At 43.1% G+C, this 20192-nt stretch overlaps 1 protein-coding gene across 2 annotated transcripts in view; it reads left to right on the plus strand.

Annotated features, from left to right (window-relative positions):
* The window catches only part of DTD1 (D-aminoacyl-tRNA deacylase 1), a 220867-nt gene extending 201675 nt beyond the window's left edge, over positions 1-19192 (plus strand). The window contains exons 5-6 of one of the 2 annotated variants that reach the window (XM_004472370.5): positions 3339-3512; positions 18550-19192. In XM_004472370.5, coding sequence (XP_004472427.1) covers positions 3339-3491 — 153 coding nt within the window. In that variant the 3' untranslated portion in view covers positions 3492-3512; positions 18550-19192. The remainder of the gene's footprint in view (positions 1-3338; positions 3513-18549) is intronic. The other variant, XM_058287626.2, reaches the window with a different exon arrangement.
* The last annotated feature ends 1000 nt before the right edge of the window (positions 19193-20192 follow it).

The following is a 20192-nucleotide window of genomic DNA, read 5'->3' on the forward strand; positions in this document are numbered from 1 at the left end:
CACTTGGGATGTAGAAGCCGGTCTGCGGTGGGGGGGGGGCAGGGGGGTGGGGGGTGGTCCCCCGCTGTCTGCAGTCCTGCCTCCTGCTGGGATGGCCTCTGAGTCGGGCAGGTCAGATGGCCGCAGCAGGGAGCTGCGAAGTCTCGGGGAAGCCTGCACTAATTGGGAGTTAGTCTCCATCGTCCTCTCAGAATCTGGCTTCCCATTCCTGTTCAAGAGTAGAATGTAAACCAGGAAGTTGGATCCCAAACAACGCTTTTCCTCGAATTGAATCCTGAGTGGTGGGGGGAGGCTTGGCTTTCTTGGATGTAAATATTCTTCTTGGTTATATTGCTTATGATGTTCAAACTCTTTATATTTACCTCTGAAGAGGGGAAACAGAATTGAGAGGACATCTTACTAATTTTTAAAATTCATATTTCATGTCTAACCTAGAACATGCTTATGAACATGTATGTATGTATGTACACCTATGCAACATGTGTAAGCACATGTATAGACACTACTGCCACTGCTGGCCGCAAAAGGTAACTTAGCACAGTTTACTGCAGAATGTTGGTTCCCAGAAGTTTGGATTTTATGAACCAGGAATAAAATGAATGAAATTGGGTGGATCTGGCATAGATTGCCAACTTAACTGCATTCCAAGTTCATTTTGCAAAAAAAGTGAGAGACCCCCATCTATTGTCCTAATTTCAGTAAAGGAAAGAGCATTTTTAACACTCAAAGGGAAACTAAGGAAGGGTATTATCTTAGAGTCAGGACATTTCTTCCTTACGCGTGGCAGAATAGAAAAAAATAATAGAGAAAAATAATAGCCTATAGAAAAATAACAGTATAGAGAAAAACATAGCAAGGAGTTCTCTGTACCCATTACTCAGATCGAAAAATTGCTAACATTTTGCCTCCCTGTGTTAGAGAGCATTCCTACTCAATTCCATGGTGAGACAAGGACTTGTGTCAGGATAAAGTCAGCTCTGTCACTAAACACACACTGTAATAGCTGATGCTTTCTCACAGCAAGACTGTTGATAAAGGAAGCTGCTGTGACCTACATTCAGGCATGGGCATCTTCCCATCGGTGCTCCGTGTGGCAGTCGCAGACAGTTTGTGGACTGGCCCTGGTCAGTAGCCCTGCTCTAGGTCTGCTGTAGTTATTAGAGAAGTCAAGGTTGAATGTTGCAGTTGAAGCCCATGCTTGTGTTCATTCCACTAGGATCCCATTCCTCCCTCTTTCTCCCAGCGTTGACGTTGGTGTGTATTTTCTCAGTCCATGCTACATATGCATGAGCCCAGAAGAAGTGGGTATAATGTAGTTTTATGTATAAAAGTGTATACATGATTAGAATCCTACTATGTATATTCTTTGGAAACTTAATATGTTTCCAATAACACAATTGTAAAGACTTACCCATTTTGATACCTGTCAATCTTGTTAATTCACTTTAACTGCTTTACAAAATTTTTTTCTGTGCGTATACTGTGTGTTTTAGTTTGCCAAAGGGCTGCTGATGCAAAGCATCAGAAATGTGTTGGCTTTTATAATGGGAATATATTTGGGATAAAAGCTTATGGTTCTGAGGCTGTGAAATATCTAAACAAGGCATCAGCAGAGAGGCCTTCTCACCAACATCAGCTGCTGATCTCTGCTGAGTTCTCTGCCTTTCCCTCCAGAAGCTACCAGCATCTCCCAGAGCTCAGTTGTGGGCAACTATAGGGCTTGTAGCTTTCCAGGCCACTGTCAGCCTCGGCTGTTCCAGTTTCTTCCCAAGTTCTGCTGTAAGCTATCAGGCATAGGGCTTATCTCTCCGTGAGCCTCAGCTCTTTGAGCCTCTCAGGGGCTTCTCTCCTTGCATCTCCCATGGCAGGAGCAAATATGGCGGCTCCCATTTCCTGCATCCTGGTTTCTCTCATACTCAGGAAGAGGGCCAAGACTCAGCCTGAGCCATGCCTCACTGACATAGTCCAATCAAAAGGGTCTCAAACCTACAGGAATGGATTAGCTCACAAACATAATCTTTCTCTTTTGGGGATTCATAAAATAATTTCAAAATGCCACTCCATGTTCTATTTATCCATCCTCCTGTTGGGTTGATTCTAGGTTTTTGCTAATAGAAACGATACTGCAGCAATTGTTCCTCTGAGCCTACCTCTGCATGTGCATGGGAATTTACCCAGAGAAGTCATCTGGGGAGAGTCAGTGGATCAGAGGCGAAATGATGCTGTCTTTTGCAAAATTTCATTAACGCATTAACTAATCTAGTTATTTAGTAGAGCTTTGTAGGTGAAGGAGGAGTGGGAAAGACAATATTGTAAATCAATCACTAACCAATAAATTTGGTTTTTTGGACCAAACTGAGAACTGTTGATTGTTCATCTATCTAAGAGTTTTAGCTCAAAGTCTATAATAGAGGAGAAATGAATTGGCAAGTTGGTTAAAGTGACTTCTTTATGTCTTTGCATGGGGGATAGGAACCCACAGGGAGAAAACAGGTTGTCATTATGGTGGCCTCCTTTCATGAGAACCATAAAACATTGACAGACTTGTCTGGAAGGCAGATGAGGCTGGATGCTCCCGTCTCAGGCTTTGTTACAGGTGGCAGTTCTCGGGTCAAGAACATCCTGTGGACCAAAATCTGGTCAGTCTTCTGATGGGTTTTGCAGCAGGCCTTTGTGTGGTAGCTGTGTCATTACTTGCAGTGTTAGGTGACCTGGTATTTTCAACCATCTATTTTGATTTCTTTGAACAAGTTGGGGAGATATCCAAGGGCAAAGTGGACCCAGGTGGAAAGTCTGTGATGGCTCCTGCCACCACCTCCTGTGCAGCCTGCTGGCAGTGCTCAGAGCTCTGGCTTGGGCAAGGCGGGCTTCATCTCAGAGATGATGTCTAAACGTGCTTAATGTACCTCATCTCACAGTGGAATGTTTTGATTACCCTTTAGAGAATAGTAACTATTGAAGACATCCCAGTGAGAAAAAGCTACAGAACCATCAAAGAAAAAAGTAACAGAGTATAAACGTTTATTCTTCATAGGCCTCTCCCGAGCCTGTCAGAGAAGCCTGTTGGTTGCCCATTTCCTAGATACCACATGGCACGCTGGAGCTTGGCTAGGTTAGAGTCTGAGAAAGACCACATGTAGAGCTAGTCTGTTCTCATGATCCAGGTGCCGATCTCATTCATGTTTTGGGTATAATTTGGCATCTCTGAATCACTACAGTATGCCAGGTTATCTGATAAAAGCTTTTTCAATGGCCATCACCTGTGAAGTAATCAGCGTTTTGAATATATAGGCACATATGCACGTTGGTAGAATAATTTTTTTTTTTTTTTAAATCAGCTGTCAAAACTTGAAAAACAGCAGCAGAGGAAGGAGAAGACCAGAGCCAAGGGGCCTTCCGAATCGAGCAAAGAACGAAACACTCCTCGCAAAGAAGAGCGCAGCGCCAGCAGCGGGGCTGAGGGGGACGTGTCTTCTGAGCGGGAGCCATAGACATGGAGATGGAGGCCACAGGTGGGAGACCCTTCTTGAGACGAGTCCATCCTCTCACATTTTGGGGAAACTAAGGACAGAAGGGTTCTGAGGCAGAATTTGTGCGGACATTCACTCGCAGCTTGTTTGAATCTGCTGCCTTCCTGGGTAAAGAAGACCATAAGCAAACCAGATTGTATTTTATTCACTGACACAGGAGGGCCGGTGCCCATGCGCCAGGGGTCTTCACCCAGGGTCAGTTCTATATCCCTTGACAGCTGCTGCTGCCATTAGCATCCATGTGGCACTCACAGAAATGCAACGCAGACCCAAAGCTTCCCACGAGGCTCAAAGTTCTCCCTCCTTTCCCTTCTTGTGCCCAGCAGCTCTGGTGGTGGCTATTGTCATCTTCAGCAGCCTCCTCTCATAATTTTCCTGCCTCCTGTTGTTCCATCCTCTCTTTCAACTTGCATGGCATTGCCAGCCTACTTTTCTAAGACAGTGGCTTTATCTGGTTGCTTCCACTCCCAGTAACTCATCGTGGTTCGCTATAGCAGTAAGGCCATCTACCCACCCTGGAGGCCAGAGGCTTCTGAACTTTGATCCCACTGCCTGAATGGCCTTTGGCTTAAGTTCATTCCCGTAGTGAATGTGTTGTTGAGAACCTCTTATCTGCCAGGTGCTGAACCAAACACTGGGGATGCAGCTCAGGAGTTTGGGGGAGAAGCATAGAAATTATTCAGCTGCAGCATGGTGTGGGGTGGAGAGGGGAGCACAGTGTGTGTGTGGGGGTGGGAGGCTCCCAGAGGAGACACACGGGGACCAGCCCCTGAAGGATCTGGAGAAATTGGGAGCTGGGAGGGGAGCGCAATGCAGAGCTGCCTCAGCAGAGGTGCACACATTTGCTTGGGGGGCGTGGAGGACAAGATGAGCTCTAGAGCAGAGGTAACGAAGCATGGCCACAGCAGTGGGGACAGGTGGGAGGGGTCCACGCCCAAAGTGAGAGAAGTAGGAGGGTGCTGGACCCTAGAGCATATGGCAGGCAACCCTGGGGTTTCTTTGTGGAGCGAAGGGGCACCTCTGAGGGATTTTACAGGACAAGGATATAACCAGAGCACTCTACTCGCCTTCGGGGTGAGGCCAGGAGCAGGTAGGCCAGGTGGGAAGCAGCACAGAAACAGAAGAAACTATAGTGAGACTCGGGGGTGAGGGTGGGACTGAAAGAGGTAAAGGAAATAGAATCACTTAATGTCTGTGATCCGTTAGATGTAGAGGAGGAGCGGCTGGAGTGACAGGTTCCAGGCTGGGTGATGGGGTGCTCGTGCAGAAGGTGGGGTCTGCTGATGGTACCTGCCTGGGCGTGTGGTGTGTAAAGCACCCGCTGGCCGCTGAGGACAGTGCTGATGGTCTGCCGAGCCTGGGGCGAGGTCCAGTGTCTGTTTCGGGGCCCTCACCTCACAGGCCGGATAAACCGGGTCAGCAGATGGGTTCATCCTGGAGACACCAAACTCTGAGAAAGGAGGACATTCATAAGGTGATTTTCTCGCTTTACTTTTCCTTCTGAGAGGAGCAGGGGTTAGAAGTCCATCTGTGAAGTGAAGTTTGGGGGACACAAGAGCAGATGTTGAGAGAGATTGTAAAACCTGTAGTAATGAAAACTGGTTCCAGCTCCCAGACGGACAGACCAAAGGAACAGAGCAGAGAGCTCCGGAGGATGGGTGGTTTAGGTGGACTCCAGGGGCATTAAAGGCGTCAGTAAAGAGGCAAAATCGTAACATCACTCAAAAACAATTGAGAATATCTTGGTGACCCAGGAGAGGAAAAACAGTTCCTATGATTCCTAAAGCTCAGCAAACCATAAGGTGAAGAATGGACAGATTTGACTAGTAATACACGTTTTTGTTCAACCAAGGACATTATAATAGACCAAGATAATAGAGAGGACATGCTAGATGAGACATTTGCAGTGTCTCAAACCAGCCAAAGGTTGGCTACGGAGCATCTAAGGAAGGTTTGCCACCCCCTCTCCCTCCAGCCCCCAAAGGCAGGACACCCAACAGAGGAAGAGGGCAAAGGGCATATCTAGGACATTACCGGAGGGGAAGCCTGAATGACTAACAGTTATGTGAAGGGACATGCCAAGAGCTGCAGGTGAATTGCTCACCAGATGCCACTGTCTTCGCAACACGAAGGCAAAAAATGGGAGAACTGCCTAATAGCTCAAGTATGGGTGAGCACGTGAGGGCACAGGACCCCGTGCTGCTTCGGAGGTGCCTGAGTGTGGCCAGGCTGTGCCTCTTCTTTCCAGAGAAAGGGGTTTCTGTCTTTGTGTAGGGCCGTTAGGGATTTGTATGCAGATGTGTGTTGTGGTGGCGGTTACCGATGTGGGAAGTGGAAGGATGCTCGGGTCGGTGTCCAGGGAATGGACAGCTTAAATAAAATAGGGCCTCACTCTAGAGTACTCTGCAGCACTTAGAAGCAACAAACACTCAGCAAAGGATTGTACTTTATAAGCACTGTGTTGCATGAAAAAGGTAAGAATTTGGAACAAGATTTATAGCACAGTACCAATTATGTAAATAGAAAGTATGCATGCACAGAGAAGCTAAATATTGTACAGCAGTGCATGTATTTTTAAGGACTTAAATAAAATGCCTTACAGTGGGTACCCAGGTGGAGGGAGGTGTGGGTGGTGAATGAAGTGAGGGTGGGGGAAGAACAAAATGAAATGAGAGGGGTTCTTGCCTGGCGTAAACTGGAAAACTCTCTGAATCAGAGAGGAGCAGGATGTGTTGCACGTGAGGTTGCAGAACAAACATAAGCCCGCAGGTGTGTTTTACCTGAGCCTGCCAGGTCCTGTCCTGCTCAGCCCTCCCCTCTACCCCAGCCCACCACTGCATGCTGGTAAGGCCACCTCCTTCCCTGCTCCTCTCCTTACTTATTTTGTGTTGGAGTTACTCCCCTGGGATAGTTTTCCCTATTTTAGATCCTATCCAATCAGGAGTCTCCCCTTTCCTGCAGACCTTCTGCCCCTCTCCCTGCCCCCCGGACCTCTGCGTGTGTTGTGTGTGTGTATTTATGAGTCTTCCACGGGAGCAGATTCCAGCCCTGACCAGATTCGGAGGTCTTTGTGGCAGAGGCTCGCTCACATTCTCTGTTCCCAGGAGCAGGGAGGTACAGTGGTGGTCCTGATGTTTAGGTGACTGGTGCCCCTATTGAGCCCCATGAGGGGTGCAGAGGTCCCAGCCAGACGTACTGGTGGGAAGAGGGGTGGTCCAAGGGAGGCGTCATTTTCACTGCCTGAGGTTTGCCCCTGACCGTGCTGCATGGTCATCTACCTCACGGCCCATTTATTCTCCTGTGAGCTCCTAGTGCTTTGCCAGAATAAGTGACTAAGAAATACTGGTCGGTTCTTTAATGGTTTCAAGGGAGGGGTGAATGACAAATCCTATGGTTCTTTCCCCCTTTGCACCACATTTTCTTACACGTGTAATGACTGGGAGACAAGAGGGCCTGGTAAATGACGTGCCTGTGTGTCTTGTGTACGTGGAGTGAGCAGTGAATGGGTCCCAGGGAATTGTTTCATGTCTTGCCTTGTCTGTCACAGTCACAAGCCCCACCTTCTTGACCACAATGCCCATGGCTTCAAGCTGTTGCTTTTTCTTTGCCAACTGAAAAAGTGTGAGTCAGGGAGGATCTTCTGAAATGTGGTGTTTGATGTCCAAACAGTGTTAACTAGTCATGAGTACACAAGAACATTGCAGTTGACGTTACCTAAGCTAACTTCTGTTCCCTCTCTCCAAAACATGGTGATGATTTGCTCCTATCAGTGATCGATTTCATCATCACAAATATTGCTCAGGTTTCACATTTATAATCTGTCTAGAAATCCTAAATCCAAAGAAGTGAAATGTGTCAGTTAGCTACTAGGATGCTAAGTGGCTCTGAGTTGGTTTTTGAATTACCTGGTTATGGGAGTTGAGTAGTAACTCAAATGCTTCAAGCTTTTATTTCCATCCTACAAATTTCTGGGTGATGATGAGTAAGTTAATAATTGTAATTTTTGCTTCATTGATTTTTTTTTTACTTTTAAGTAAGAGACTAAACCTGATCTGCTTCCACAGGGATATTATGAAAATGCAGGGCTGGTCAAGCTGCAGTGCCCGGTGTCTGGACCTTCAGGCATGGAGTGGGCCCATTGATTAACTCCCTCACCTCCCTTGCCATGTTTCCGTGGAGCTGCTTCTTGAGCTCCTCCCTACCCCCCACCCCAAGGGAGAGCGCTGGAGAAACATCCCAGCATCCAGCATCCTGTCTCCTAAATGAAGGACCTCCTATAAGCTGCTGGCCAGGAACCTACTTTCCTTGGGCTGGGTGGTGTTATATTAGTGGATAGGTCTCTTTCGTGCTGTGTCGTTCTCTCAGGTCCCTGCAGAAGTTCCTTGTTTTCTCCCTCCAGGTTAGTTTAAGACTATAAGTAATCTTCTTTCCCCCAGAGAACTGGGACCTTTAACAGCCAGTTTTAAAAAAATGGAATTTTTGGATTCTCATGGTAAACTCAAATTGTAAAGTTTATTATAAAAATATAAGCTCTCATGCTCCTAGTAACCAAACCCAGCTTGTCAAACCTCTATGCATGCGTGCACGTGCACACATACAGGTTGATGTGTCTTGGAGCTTTGTATTTTCAAAACAGCTTTCAAAATTCTAATGTCACCTAGCTGACTCCTGTCTGGAGTATTATTAACCTGCTAATATATTTTATAAACTGTTTTAGTTAGCTAGGCTGCCAAAATACCATACACCAGAGATGCGTTGGCTTTTACAATGGGGATTTATTTGGTTGCAAGCTGACAGTTCAGGGGCCATGAAAATGTCCAAATCAAGGTATCATCAGGTGATGCTTTCTCCCCAAAGACCAGCTGCCAGTGATCCTGGACTCCCCTGGCACATGGTGGCGCCTGCTGGTCTCTCCCTTCTCTGGCGGGTTTTGTCGCTTCAGCTTCTGACTTCCTCGGGCTTTCTTTCTGCTCCTGTGGCCTTCTTTCTGCCTCTGTCTTCATCCCCTTTGTAGAGCCCCCCTGGGTCCTGCCTTTCTGAGGTAAGCTAGGCAGAAGGCCCTTACTGAAGTAGCCTAATCAGAAAGTCCCACCCTCAACAGGTTCACACCCAGGGATGGATTAACTCTAAGAACATGTTTTTCTGGGGTCCATAAAATCTCAAACTACCACGTAAATATAATGATTGTTTTTTTTAACTTTATTTCAACTTCAAAAAGTAAAATAACAGAAAAAAGGCAACTTAAATTATGGAAGCATTACTCTAAATAATTCTGTCCAGGCACATTTATCTCATTTAACCCTAAAAACAAATACCATTTTTTCCCTATTGTTCAGAAAGATACATATATGAGTACAGATTGCTTAAATAACATGACCAAAGCCTCCATGTTAATGAAGAAAGTAAATGGAAAAAAGCTTAATCATATTCATATCCCATAATACTAAACCCCATGTTCTTTTTTTCACCTTTAGCATTGATATAGTACTTTCTTTGCCTTTGCTACAAAAATATTACAGTATTAGTGTTGACTATTGTCTATAAGTTACAGTAGTTGTATTTTTCCCATGTATCATCATATTCTTACCTTGTAGAAGAACATTCTTGTATTCATGTAATTAACCACTATTCTCAGATACCACCAAAATCACTATTATACAGTCCCTAGATTATCCTCTCCTGTCTTTCAATTAACATTAACCTCCCTAGATTACACTTTTTAGCCACAGTCACATTTATAAATCAGCAATATTTCTTATACTCATTATAATGTGTTATCAACTCTACCAATTACCATATGTTTACAGTTGCTCTTATTAAACATTCCACATACGTTCAGCATCAGCTCCCCCTTCTCAATTCACATATATTCTATAGTCCAACTCCATAAGTTTACTTGTCGTATTTAGTTCGTATCAGTGGGACCATACAATATTTGTCATTTTGTGCCTGACTTATTTCACTTAATATAATATCTTCAAGGTTCATCTATGGTGTCTTGTGCCTCCCCGGTTCATTTCTTCTTACAGCTGAACAGTATGCCATTGTATAGATACACCACATTTCATTTCTTGTTCATTGGGTGATGGGCATTTAGGTTGTTTCCATCTTTTAGCATTTGTGATTAATGCTGCTATGAACATTGGTGTACAAATGTCTGTCTGTGTCTTTGCTTTCAGTTCTTCTGAATGTATTCCTGGTAGCGGGATTGCCAGATATGGCAGTTCTGTATTTAGCTTCCTGAGGAACCGCCAAACTGTCTTCCACAGAAACTGTGCCATTTTATGGTCCCACCAACAATGGAGTGTTCCTATTTTTCCACATCCTCTCTAGCACTTGTAGGTCTCTGGTTTGTTTTTTTTTTAAAAATAATGGCCATTCTGTAAAGTGTGAAATGGTACTTCATTGTAGTTTTGATCTGTTGATCTGAATTTCCCTAATAGCTAGTGATGTTGAGCATCTTTTCATGTGCTTTTTGGCCATTTGTATTTCCTCTTTGGAAGAATATCTATTCAAGTGTTTTGCCCATTTGTTGATTGGTTTACCTGTTTTTTGTCATTAAGTTATGTGATATCCTTCATAACATGGAAATCAAACCGTTGTCAGGTGCGTGGGTTCTGCAGATTTTCTCCCACTTGAGTGGGCTGCCTTTTCACCTTCTTAACAAAATCATTTGAAACACAAAAGTTTAATTTCGAGGAAATCCCACTTATTTTTCTTTCTTTCATTGCTTGTACTTGGAGTGCAAGGTCCAAAAAAACACCACTTACCACAAGATCTTTTTTTTTTTTTAAGGAGGTACTGGGGATTGAACCTGGGACCATGTACATGGGAAACAGTTGCTCAACCACTGAGTTACACCTCCTCCTACCACAAGAGCTTGAAGATGTTTCCCTTCATTTTTTTCTAGGAGTTTTACGGTTCTAGTTTTTATGTTTAAGTCTTTGACCCATTTTGAGTTAATTTTGTATAAGCTGTGAGATAGGGGTTTTCTTTCTTTTAGATACAGATATCCAGATTTCCCAGCATTGTCTGATCAATAGGCTTTTCTGACCCAAGTGGGTGGGTTTAACAGCCTTGCCAAAAATCAGTTGATATGAGGGTCGATTGCCAAACTCTCTATTTGATTCCACTGATCATATCTTTATACTAGTTCTATGCGGTTTTTACCACTGTAGCTAAATAATATGCTTTAAAATACATTTTTACCCAAGCACTTTTTTTTTTTTAATGAGGTACCTGGGGATTGAACCTGGGACCTTGTATATGGGAGGCAGGTGCTCAGCCATTGAGCTCCATCCACTCCCCAATAATATGCTTTAAAGTCAGGAAGGAAGAGTCCTCCAACTTTGTTCTTCTTTTTAAAGATACTTTTGGCTGTTCGGGGCCTTGACCTTTCTAGATAAATCTGATAATTGGCTTTTCTAATTCTCTCTTTTTTCTTTTTCAGTCTAGCTAACGGTCTGTCAATTTTGTTGATCTTCCCAAAGAACCAACTTTTAGTTCTGTTGATTCTCTATCTCATTTTTTTATTTGCCATTTCTTTTATTTCTGCTGTCATCTATTTCTTTCCTTTTGCTTGCTTTGGGATTGGTTTGTTCTTTTTCTAGTTCCTCCAGGCATGCAGTTAGGTCTTCGATTTTAGTGCTTTCTTCTTTTTAATGTAAGTGTAGAAGGCTATAAATTTCCCCCTCAGTACTGCCTTTGTTGTATCCCATAAGTTTTGAAATGTTGTGTTCTTGTTTTCATTTGTCTTGAGATATTTACTGATTTCTTTTGCAATTTCTTCTGTGACCCAGTGATTATTTAAAAGTGTATTGTTTAATTTCTTTATATTTGTGAATTTTCTTTTTGTAGTGCAGAACAACTGCTGTACTTGAAGAGTTCAATGTCCTTTAGAGTTTGGCCTCAGAATAATTGTTAGGGAGTGTACCATGAATATCCATATCCTGTGGCCCCTGGGCTGCCTGGGGATTGTTTTGCAATTTCCGTGGGAAAGAAAACCACCTGAGAGCCACCTGTGCAGGAGAAATGTTCTGTCAGAACATCCAAGAGGACATGTTCATAGAAAGAAAACTGAGCAGAGTGAGAGAAGGGGAGAGGAGGCGGAAGTAGGTATTTCTTTGTAACATTTCCCAAGTTTAAGAGGTGAAATTTCTCATAGACTTGCAGGTATTGACTTTTGGCTTGTCAAAATGGATGAAATTTTTAAAATTTGTAATTGTATTTATTTTCTTCTCAGGGGGTGTAGATTGGGTAGCATAGATCTAACTCTTGTCCTGTCAGCCATCCAAAAAGAGCTAGCTAGGGAAAGAGCAAGCAGCGGCAGAAGCGGACACAAGGAGCACAGTGTTTTAAAGTATTGTACAGATGTGCTTTTCCTTTTCCTTCCCTGTAAGTCAGTCTCTCTGCAGCCATACCCCAGGAAAGAGATGGGAGAGGGTGAACGTCTCTTCTGGAATGAAGAGGAGATGATAGAGGAGGGCAGGTGAAGAAGCGCTCAGATTAGGGGACTCGGTGGGAGAGGAGAGAGAGACTTGTGTGTCCCGGCTCCAGCTTTGGGCCAGATTCCCAGGGTAGGGGCTAGGTGGATGGGAAAGCTGGAAGCAGTGGGGCCTGTGCTCGAGCTCTGGGTGGGCGTTCTCGCAGGAGACTGCTACACAGGAGGATGGCTCCAGGTCTCCAGGAAGCTGCCATGGCTGAGTAGAAGGGGCACTGGGCGGTAAGGCAGCAGAGGCTTGCCCCGGTGCCCTCCCAGTGTCAGGCCAGGGTGTCTTGCCTGCCCTGGGGGTGGTGCAGAAGACAGCTGTGGTGGACCCCTGGAGGAGGGGAAGCAAGCCTGCCCCAGAGGCTGCATGAGGGGGTGCAGGCAGCCCCAGCCTCAGCCAGGGGGCCAGTGGGATCGTGGCTTCAGCTCTTCTTAGCACCAAGGATCCTGCCAGGTCTGTGACCTCAGCCTCCTGGGTGGGACTTGGAGGGGTTTGCTGTGCTGGTGAGAGCTGAGGGGATACCAAGGGAGGGCCTCTGATCCCACCCTCGCAGATGGCCACCAAGGACATGGAGAGCTGTCGACACCAAGCAGACATGGAGCTTGTTCAAGATGTTGGCTGCTGATACTCAGCAGGTTGGAAGCTCGTGAGAGGTTGAAATCAGCTAATGGAAATGCAGAAGCCACACTTCTTTGCACATTTTTGTGGTGGTGTCTGGGTTTTGGTCCAGGCGCACAAGGAACACCGTTAATTTATTGACAGTGTAAGGTAGGCATTTATTCCCGTCAGCGATGGTAGCAGCGATAGTAGCAGAGGCCTGGTGGCTGGCGCTGATGTCCAGCACAGAGGGCTGGAAGTGGAAGGCCCCTCTGGGCCTCAGGCTGGCTACCTCTGCTCCGCCCACAGCCAGGACCAGGAGGGGCCGCCTAGCCTGCTCCCACTTCCCGGAATTCAGCCGTGTTTCTGGATTAGAAGATGGGGAAGGGGGGTACAACAATAATGCCGGCTATAGATTAGGGTTTTTGTTGCCCCGGGAGACCCACAGAATCACCACTGAGTATTCAGATCTCCATACGCTAGAGGAATTAAGTAGTGACAGAAAGAAGGTGACCTTGGCGTTTGCTTTGCTCCACAGAGAAACAGCAGCCCTTCTCCCTCCCTTGACAAGGGAGCTACAGTTTTCATTTGCTTTTCTTTAAAAACAGAAAGAGCCCTGTGGAGTCTCTCAGGCCCTAAGGGGAGCAGCTTTGAGTTTCCAAGGCATACCAGAAAAAGAAAAGGCAAAAGAAAATAGAATGAGAAACAGCATGATCTTGGGCGTGTTTTTCTTTGAAAACAACTCAAAAACCTTCATGGTTCAGAGGACATTTCCCAGGGTGTTGACGTTTGCTATTATAGTGCAAACTTGCTTCTTAATTTATCAAATGGACATGAGATTTCTAAAATTAACTTCCGTTTTTGTCCTCTTTCTCATTCCTCCAGGCTCCCTCACCTTGCTGGGAGGAGACAAGGTTTTCTGCAAAGCTGCAACTCAATTATTTCCCCCTTTCTGGCCCAGAACTAAAGGCATCAGGGCACCTTCTCACTAAAAACTGTGGTTTCTGCTCCTGGTTGCAGATTGAAGTATTGCCCCATTTGAGTATGTACTTAGCTGCCATAATTAGGTTGTGAGAGGAGCAGGTTCCTAACTAGCTTCCCACGTTCTGCCCTCAAATGTCAACACACTCAAAACCAAACAAGGAGAGTGTTTTGGAAGCTGCCATCTGTTTGCTTTTTCAACTTGACCTTTGTCTGAACAGTAAGATGTGTCCTGGCTGAGCACATTTCTTCCTAATGAGACAGGAGCAACTGAGGTATTTGTGTGTGTGTTGTCTTGAAAGGAAGTCCTCAGTCCCTTTTTTTCACTTGTAGAAGGGAAGGTCTCTTTCATTCCCTGGACTTCACTTTGCTTTCCCTGTTTTGATATTTGTACCAATTCCATGGTCCAGGTATTTGATGGTACCAATGAGGTGGTATTTTATTTGTTTTTTAACTTAAATTTTTTGAACCTAGAGTTTACAATAAACATTTTAACCTAATCTGAGGCCACCTTCAAATAGCACTATACCACTTCATGTGTAGTGCAGGCCCCTATAACAGAGTATTCCCAGTTCTGCCTCCTATCCCTGTGAAATTGCCATCATTCATTTCACTTTCCATATGCTGCAATCACTCATAACTTTGTACTCTTTTTACTTTAAGCAGTTATCTTTTAGATCAGCTGAAAATAAGAGAAAAGATTTTCTTTTACCTTCATTTTTTTCCTCTGCTCTTCCTTTCATCATATGGATCTGAGTTTCTGACCTATATCATTTTCCTTCTGCCTGAAGAACTTCCTTGAACGTTTCTTGCGGTCACATATGAAAAAGTCCTTCCTTACTTTTGAAGGTTAATTTTGCTGGATATAGAATTCTAGATTAGGGTTTTTGTTGTTGTTGTTGTTGTTGTTGTTTTTCTTTTAACACTTTAAATTTTTTATTCCATTTTCTACTTGCTTGCATGGTCTCTGATGAGAAGTCCTCTGTAATTCTTCTTGTTCTTATCTAGGTGAAGTGTTTTTTTGTGTTCTCTCTGACTTCTTTCAAGATTTTCTCTTTGTCTCTGATTTTCTGCAGTTTGAATATGATTGTTCTAGGTATGGTTTTTTGGGTATTTTTCCTGTCTGGTGTTATTGAGCTTCCTGGATATGTGTTTGGTTGTCTGCCATTAGGTTTATATTTCTTCAAATTATTTATTCTGCTCTGTTCTCTCTTCTTCTTTTGATATTCCAATTCTGTGTATGTTATGTATTTTGCAATTGTGCCATAATTCTTAGATGTTCTGTTCCTTTTCTTTTTTTAATCCTTTTTTCTCTGCATTTCAGTTCAGGAACTTTGTATTGACCTATCTTTAAGCGCACTGTTTCTTTCCTTAGTTTGGCAAGTCTATAGATGAGGCCTTTGAAGGCATTCTCAATTTCTGTTATAGGATTTTTTATTTTTTGCATTTCATTTTGATTCTTTCTTAGTGTTTCTATCTCTCTGCTTTTCATACTCTTCCATTCTTGCGTGTCATCTACTTTTTCCTTTGGAGCCCTTAACATGCTAGTCATAGTTACTTTAAATTCCTTCTCTGATAATTCCAACATCAGGGTCATAGCTGAGTCTCATTCTAATTGCTTTGGGTTTGCAGAGCTTCCTGAATCTGTAAATTTATGTCTTTGAGCAAATTTGGGAAATTTTTAGCTGCTATTTCTTCAAATATACTTTCCTATCCCGTTTTCTCTCCTTACAAGATGGAGGTTAGTATTCCCAAGCCTTAAGTGTGGTTCTGGCCTTTTGTTATCCATGAGATTGATGTGCTCCCTCACTGAGACAGAGGAGGTAGGTGCCTTATGTTACTTTTCCAGCAGTAGGCTGGATCTTCTCCATGCCCAAGCTTCCACCTCAGTTTCCTTATTTATTAGAAAATAAGTTGGTAGGAAGCTGGCCATGATTAGTGCTCCAGTATACTGCTGAGGGGCAGAGCTAAGCTTACAGATAACTTACAGTGTACTGCCTAATAAAGCAGCCACTAAGTCACATGTGGATATGTAAATCTAAATTAAAGTTAAGCAAACTTAAAGATTCATTTCCTTAGTCATAGGGGTCATATTTCAAGTGCTCAGTAGCCACACGTGGCTAGTGGCTATGAAGTTAGACTCTAACAATGGTAAGAGGTCTACGTGAACCTTTCACTGATAATGTTGCCTGGCAATTGTCATGTCAAGGCATATGGCAGCCTTGCTTCTCTAGGTAAATGAATGTAGACTGGCTTTCCTGCTGTGACTGAAAATAAATAAATAGTTCTTTTGACAGTAATTTGGGGAGCAGATTCATAATGTGTATACAGCAGAAGTCTGGTACTTGCCTCTTGGGGTGGCTTGGTCAGCATGAAGCTAGAAGCAGGTCAGCTGGAAGTCGGCATCTTTGCGAGACTCAAGTTTTCAAAAAGCTGTTGAGGGATTCCTCACACTGGTCTTGGGCTGGCTCTGCTGAAGAAGTTCCCGCTGCCATTTTCTATCATTGTGTTCAGGAAAATGAGAAGAAACATTTTCAGAAAGTGAGACTGGAATTAGAGTAGCACCTACTGATCAATTTATGCCTTGTAGGGGGAGCAGTGCTTTCCGCTGGAACAGTGACCTCTCAAGCAGTTTGTGAGATTTTGATTCTTTAGGCCTGCCTGATCCTAGCATGGCCTAGCTGTGTCCTTCTGACCTCGCTGGCAGGGCTCTCAGCAGTAGCACAGGAAATCCTGGAGGCACGGAGTTCTCTCTAAACTCTTCATACAGTCCCTGTGCCTATGTGGCTTATCTAAAATTTGTGAATCCCTGGGCTCAAGGTCCCTGCCAGTTCTGTGATTCTCTAGTAGGGAATTGGAATTCCTAAATTGTTTTCTTATACAGGTTTTTTTGAAAGCCATTTTTAGTTCATTAATGCCCATTCTTTATAAAAAATTTGAAAATACCAAAATGCTCAAAGAAAATAAATATGTCATATCAGCAAGTTAACCATGATTAACATAATGCTTTTATAAACCATGATTAACATAATGCTTTTATAACATTTTTCTCTCTGCAGATAATCCTCTCTGTCTCTCTCTAATTTTACAAACTTGAGGCCATACTCTATATTTCTTGGAACCTTCTTTTATCATTTAAGGAAATACCTTGAACATTTTCTAGGTCATTTATTCTTTGGTAAACTTTACAATTTCCATTGTATAGCAAACACTTGAAGCATAAATATATTATCCCAAAGTTTTAAAACTTGGAGAATATCTAATAGAAGTAAATGGAAGAGAAGAATATATTTAACTTGGATCCTAAACCTCACTTTAAATTAAAAAATGAAGGTTCCAAATCTGTGCCAAGAAGATAGGGTTCCCCAGAGGCCAACACAGGAACCAAAACTCAAGTAAAGAGACATTTTTAGTAGACCCGGATTCTTAAGTTTAGGTTATCACCCTGAGTAAAAGGTAGGAGCAAGTGGGTTCCTTTTCTTGATGTAAAAATTGAAGCAATATGATTCCAGGAATCACATTGTGTATTTCCCATTTCCTAATGGTCTCTGGTGGTCTTTCAGCTATCTTTTAGAAAGTAGTACAGGACTATGACAGATGAGTTTCAGAACTTGGGCCACCATGGAAGTGTAGGCCTCAGGAGAAATTTCAGTCCTGTGGAAAGTTCCAAACAGAACTGAAAAGCATGGACTAGCTTTGGCACTGATCAGCCTTTCTGGTGTGGGCCCAGGGACCTTGATATCAAGCAGGGATAGAGGGATGGGAGGCTATTGGACCCATCCAGGCATCTGCTCATCACAGGACTCCTTTCGGAGGATGTGTCCTGGGTTGAATATGTCAGGACATACATTCATAGAAGCATCACCACAGGTATACTATACCTACTGTTACTGGAATCTTTTTGCTTTTACTAAAGTTCATCCAGTTAGAATTTAGATCTGAGGAAATAAGAACTTCTCTGTTAAGCCTGAGATTTAGTTAAATGCTCAGATGACAAATGCTTCATCACATCTTGGCAAGATCAGTTGGTCTTTGTTGAAGTCTTAGAATTACAAACAGAAACCGGACATTTGGACATTTTGTACCAAAGAACCAACCGTTCTTTTGAGTAGATGGAAAGGAAAAATTTCCCAAGAAAAAGCATTTAGTTTAATTCCCTGTCCCTATGCCTTCCTTAGGCTCCCCATTCCTCCATCTTCCTTATCAAAAGGGTTTGGAATTAAGACTTTTGTATCTTTTCTTTTTCCCCATGGAGTTTTTCCATTTCATCTTAGTTGTTGAATTTATGGGCATAAAGTTGTTTGTCATATATTCTTATTAACCTTTCAATGTCTATAAAATCTGTAATGATATTGCCTACTTCATTTCTGATATTGGTCATTTGTGTCTTCTCTCTTGGTCAGTTAGGTTTAGAGACTTATTAATTTTTTTATCTTTTATTTTCTCTTTTGTTTTTCTGTGTTAAATTTCAATGTTTTTTTATTTTATTAATCCCTTTCTTCTGCTTGCTTTGAGTTTAATTTGCTCTTATTTTAGCTTCTTAATGTAGAAACTCAACTGCCTTCACTGAATATTACATATTTTCATTTGTCGTATTTTTATTTTCATTCACTTCAAAATATTTTCTAATTGCCTTGTGATTTCTTTTTGCATGGATCATTAAAAAGTGTGTTGTTTAAGTTCCAAAGAGCTCGTTCAGTGTCTTCTTGAATTCTTAAAAAATGTAGTTAAAAGTTGGAGAATATTTGAGGAGATGTTTGTATTTACACATGCCAACATAGCACATTTTCAATAGTGAACTGAAACACTGTCATGCTTTTGTCATTGTACAAACTCGAAAGGATAGCTGCAGCTTTGAACTTTATGCCTGGCTGTTTTTGTTTTTGTTTTTAATAGGATTTGAAGACACAAATTGCGACCTCCTGAGTAACGTGCCTTATTTTTCTTTTTAGTGCACTATCATTGGTCAGAACTGGATCCTGCAAAGCTTATGAAAGATGCTATGTACCTACACTGCTCTAAGCCTTTGGAACTGAACCATGGAAAAGGAAGACCAGAAATAAGAAATTGGGAACCTGAGTAGCCCTACCAAAAAACAACCAAAGGAACATTACTGTTTTCTGTAATTGTGCTCTGATGGGGGAAGTGGGTCCTGCCATTTTGGGGGTGTGTGCCCCATTTAGTCTCTCCCAGTTCCAAACGGGAGAAATGCATGTGGCAGCAGGGCACACACACACACGCCTTTTCCCAAGGAAAGGCTTTGTCGGTTCCTTAAATATCTTGGCTTGCTTTGAAACAGGCTGGCCCAACACCATCTGTCACCAAGTTCTCCTTTCACACTGTGATGTGTTTCTGCGTGTCCGTGATGTCTCAAGCACGTTCGTGCTGTCCATAGTCTTTGCAGCACTGGTTATAAGCCAGGGCCAGCGCGAAGGTAGCGAGAACAATCATTAGTGATGCTGTACTGTGTGAGTCCTCTGCATCTTGTAAATTTTCCTTTTTTCTAAAAAATAATAAAACCCAAACCTCAACAAACTGCTTTGTTAAATCCCACTGTGTTTTTGTTTAACAATGTCAATAAAAAAATACAAAGTGTTTGATCATTGTTTGTATCTATACTTCTTTTCAAATAAGCCCCTTCCCTGAGTGGCCCACATGGGTCTCAGATTCCACAGTGAGAGCTACCTAATTCACAGTTGAGGGCATTTTACTTGGCAATGCGATGGCAGGAAAGAAGACAGGAGATGGGAAAGAAATCCAGTTTCAGTCCAGAGTGGCCAGATGACTGAGACCAAGTGTGCTGCTACATCTGGTTCATCCATCTTTGGGAAGAGGGAGAAATGTTTCACTATGTTGGAATGCAGTATAAAGTCCCTTTCTCCTGGAGCTACATGGTTGTCCATATATCCAAGCCAGTACCACCACAGTGACATGAAGAACCAAATTTTGCCAATATAGATACATGTATAGGGTCATTTTTGACATTATGGAATGTCATCATGTAATGCTTATATAAACAGTTAACCCTCTGACATTTACTGACTACAGAAGAGACAATCCTTATTTAGCATCTTGGTGATGCTGAAGCTCTGTCTATGTGTGACCTTTATAATAACTTTTGAATCCTTCTAGTCTGACCCAGTTGTCTACTCCAAGTGAAAACAGGAAACATGGGGGATGGGGGGAAGCTCAAATTACATCTCCAGTGTACATTCAAATACTTGGATTATGGAGCTGGAAAGAGGTTTGTCAAATCATTTTATTCTGAACCCAATATGGATAGTCCAGTATAAGCCACAATCATTTGAATTTCTAGATTTAAAATCATTACATCCTGGAGTGGAAATCCCTGGTCAGCACTCCCAGTTCTATGAGCAGCGAGGTCCCAGAGCTCTCCTCTTTTGGTTATCTAAGAAATGTTTTACCCAGTGAATTGAAATTCATCTTAGAGCTAGCCGAGTCTACACTTTTATAAACTCAGCTGCAGAGCTGTAGGCTTGCTGAAAGGGTTTTCACACATTTCCTGCCATGATGTTATCACCACCGGTTAATGTTGGTCGAGCTGCTGTGGCCTGTCCTTGTGGTAATGGCTAAC

The sequence above is a fragment of the Dasypus novemcinctus genome, chromosome 24 (assembly GCF_030445035.2).
Source record: "Dasypus novemcinctus isolate mDasNov1 chromosome 24, mDasNov1.1.hap2, whole genome shotgun sequence".
NCBI lineage: Eukaryota > Metazoa > Chordata > Mammalia > Cingulata > Dasypodidae > Dasypus > Dasypus novemcinctus.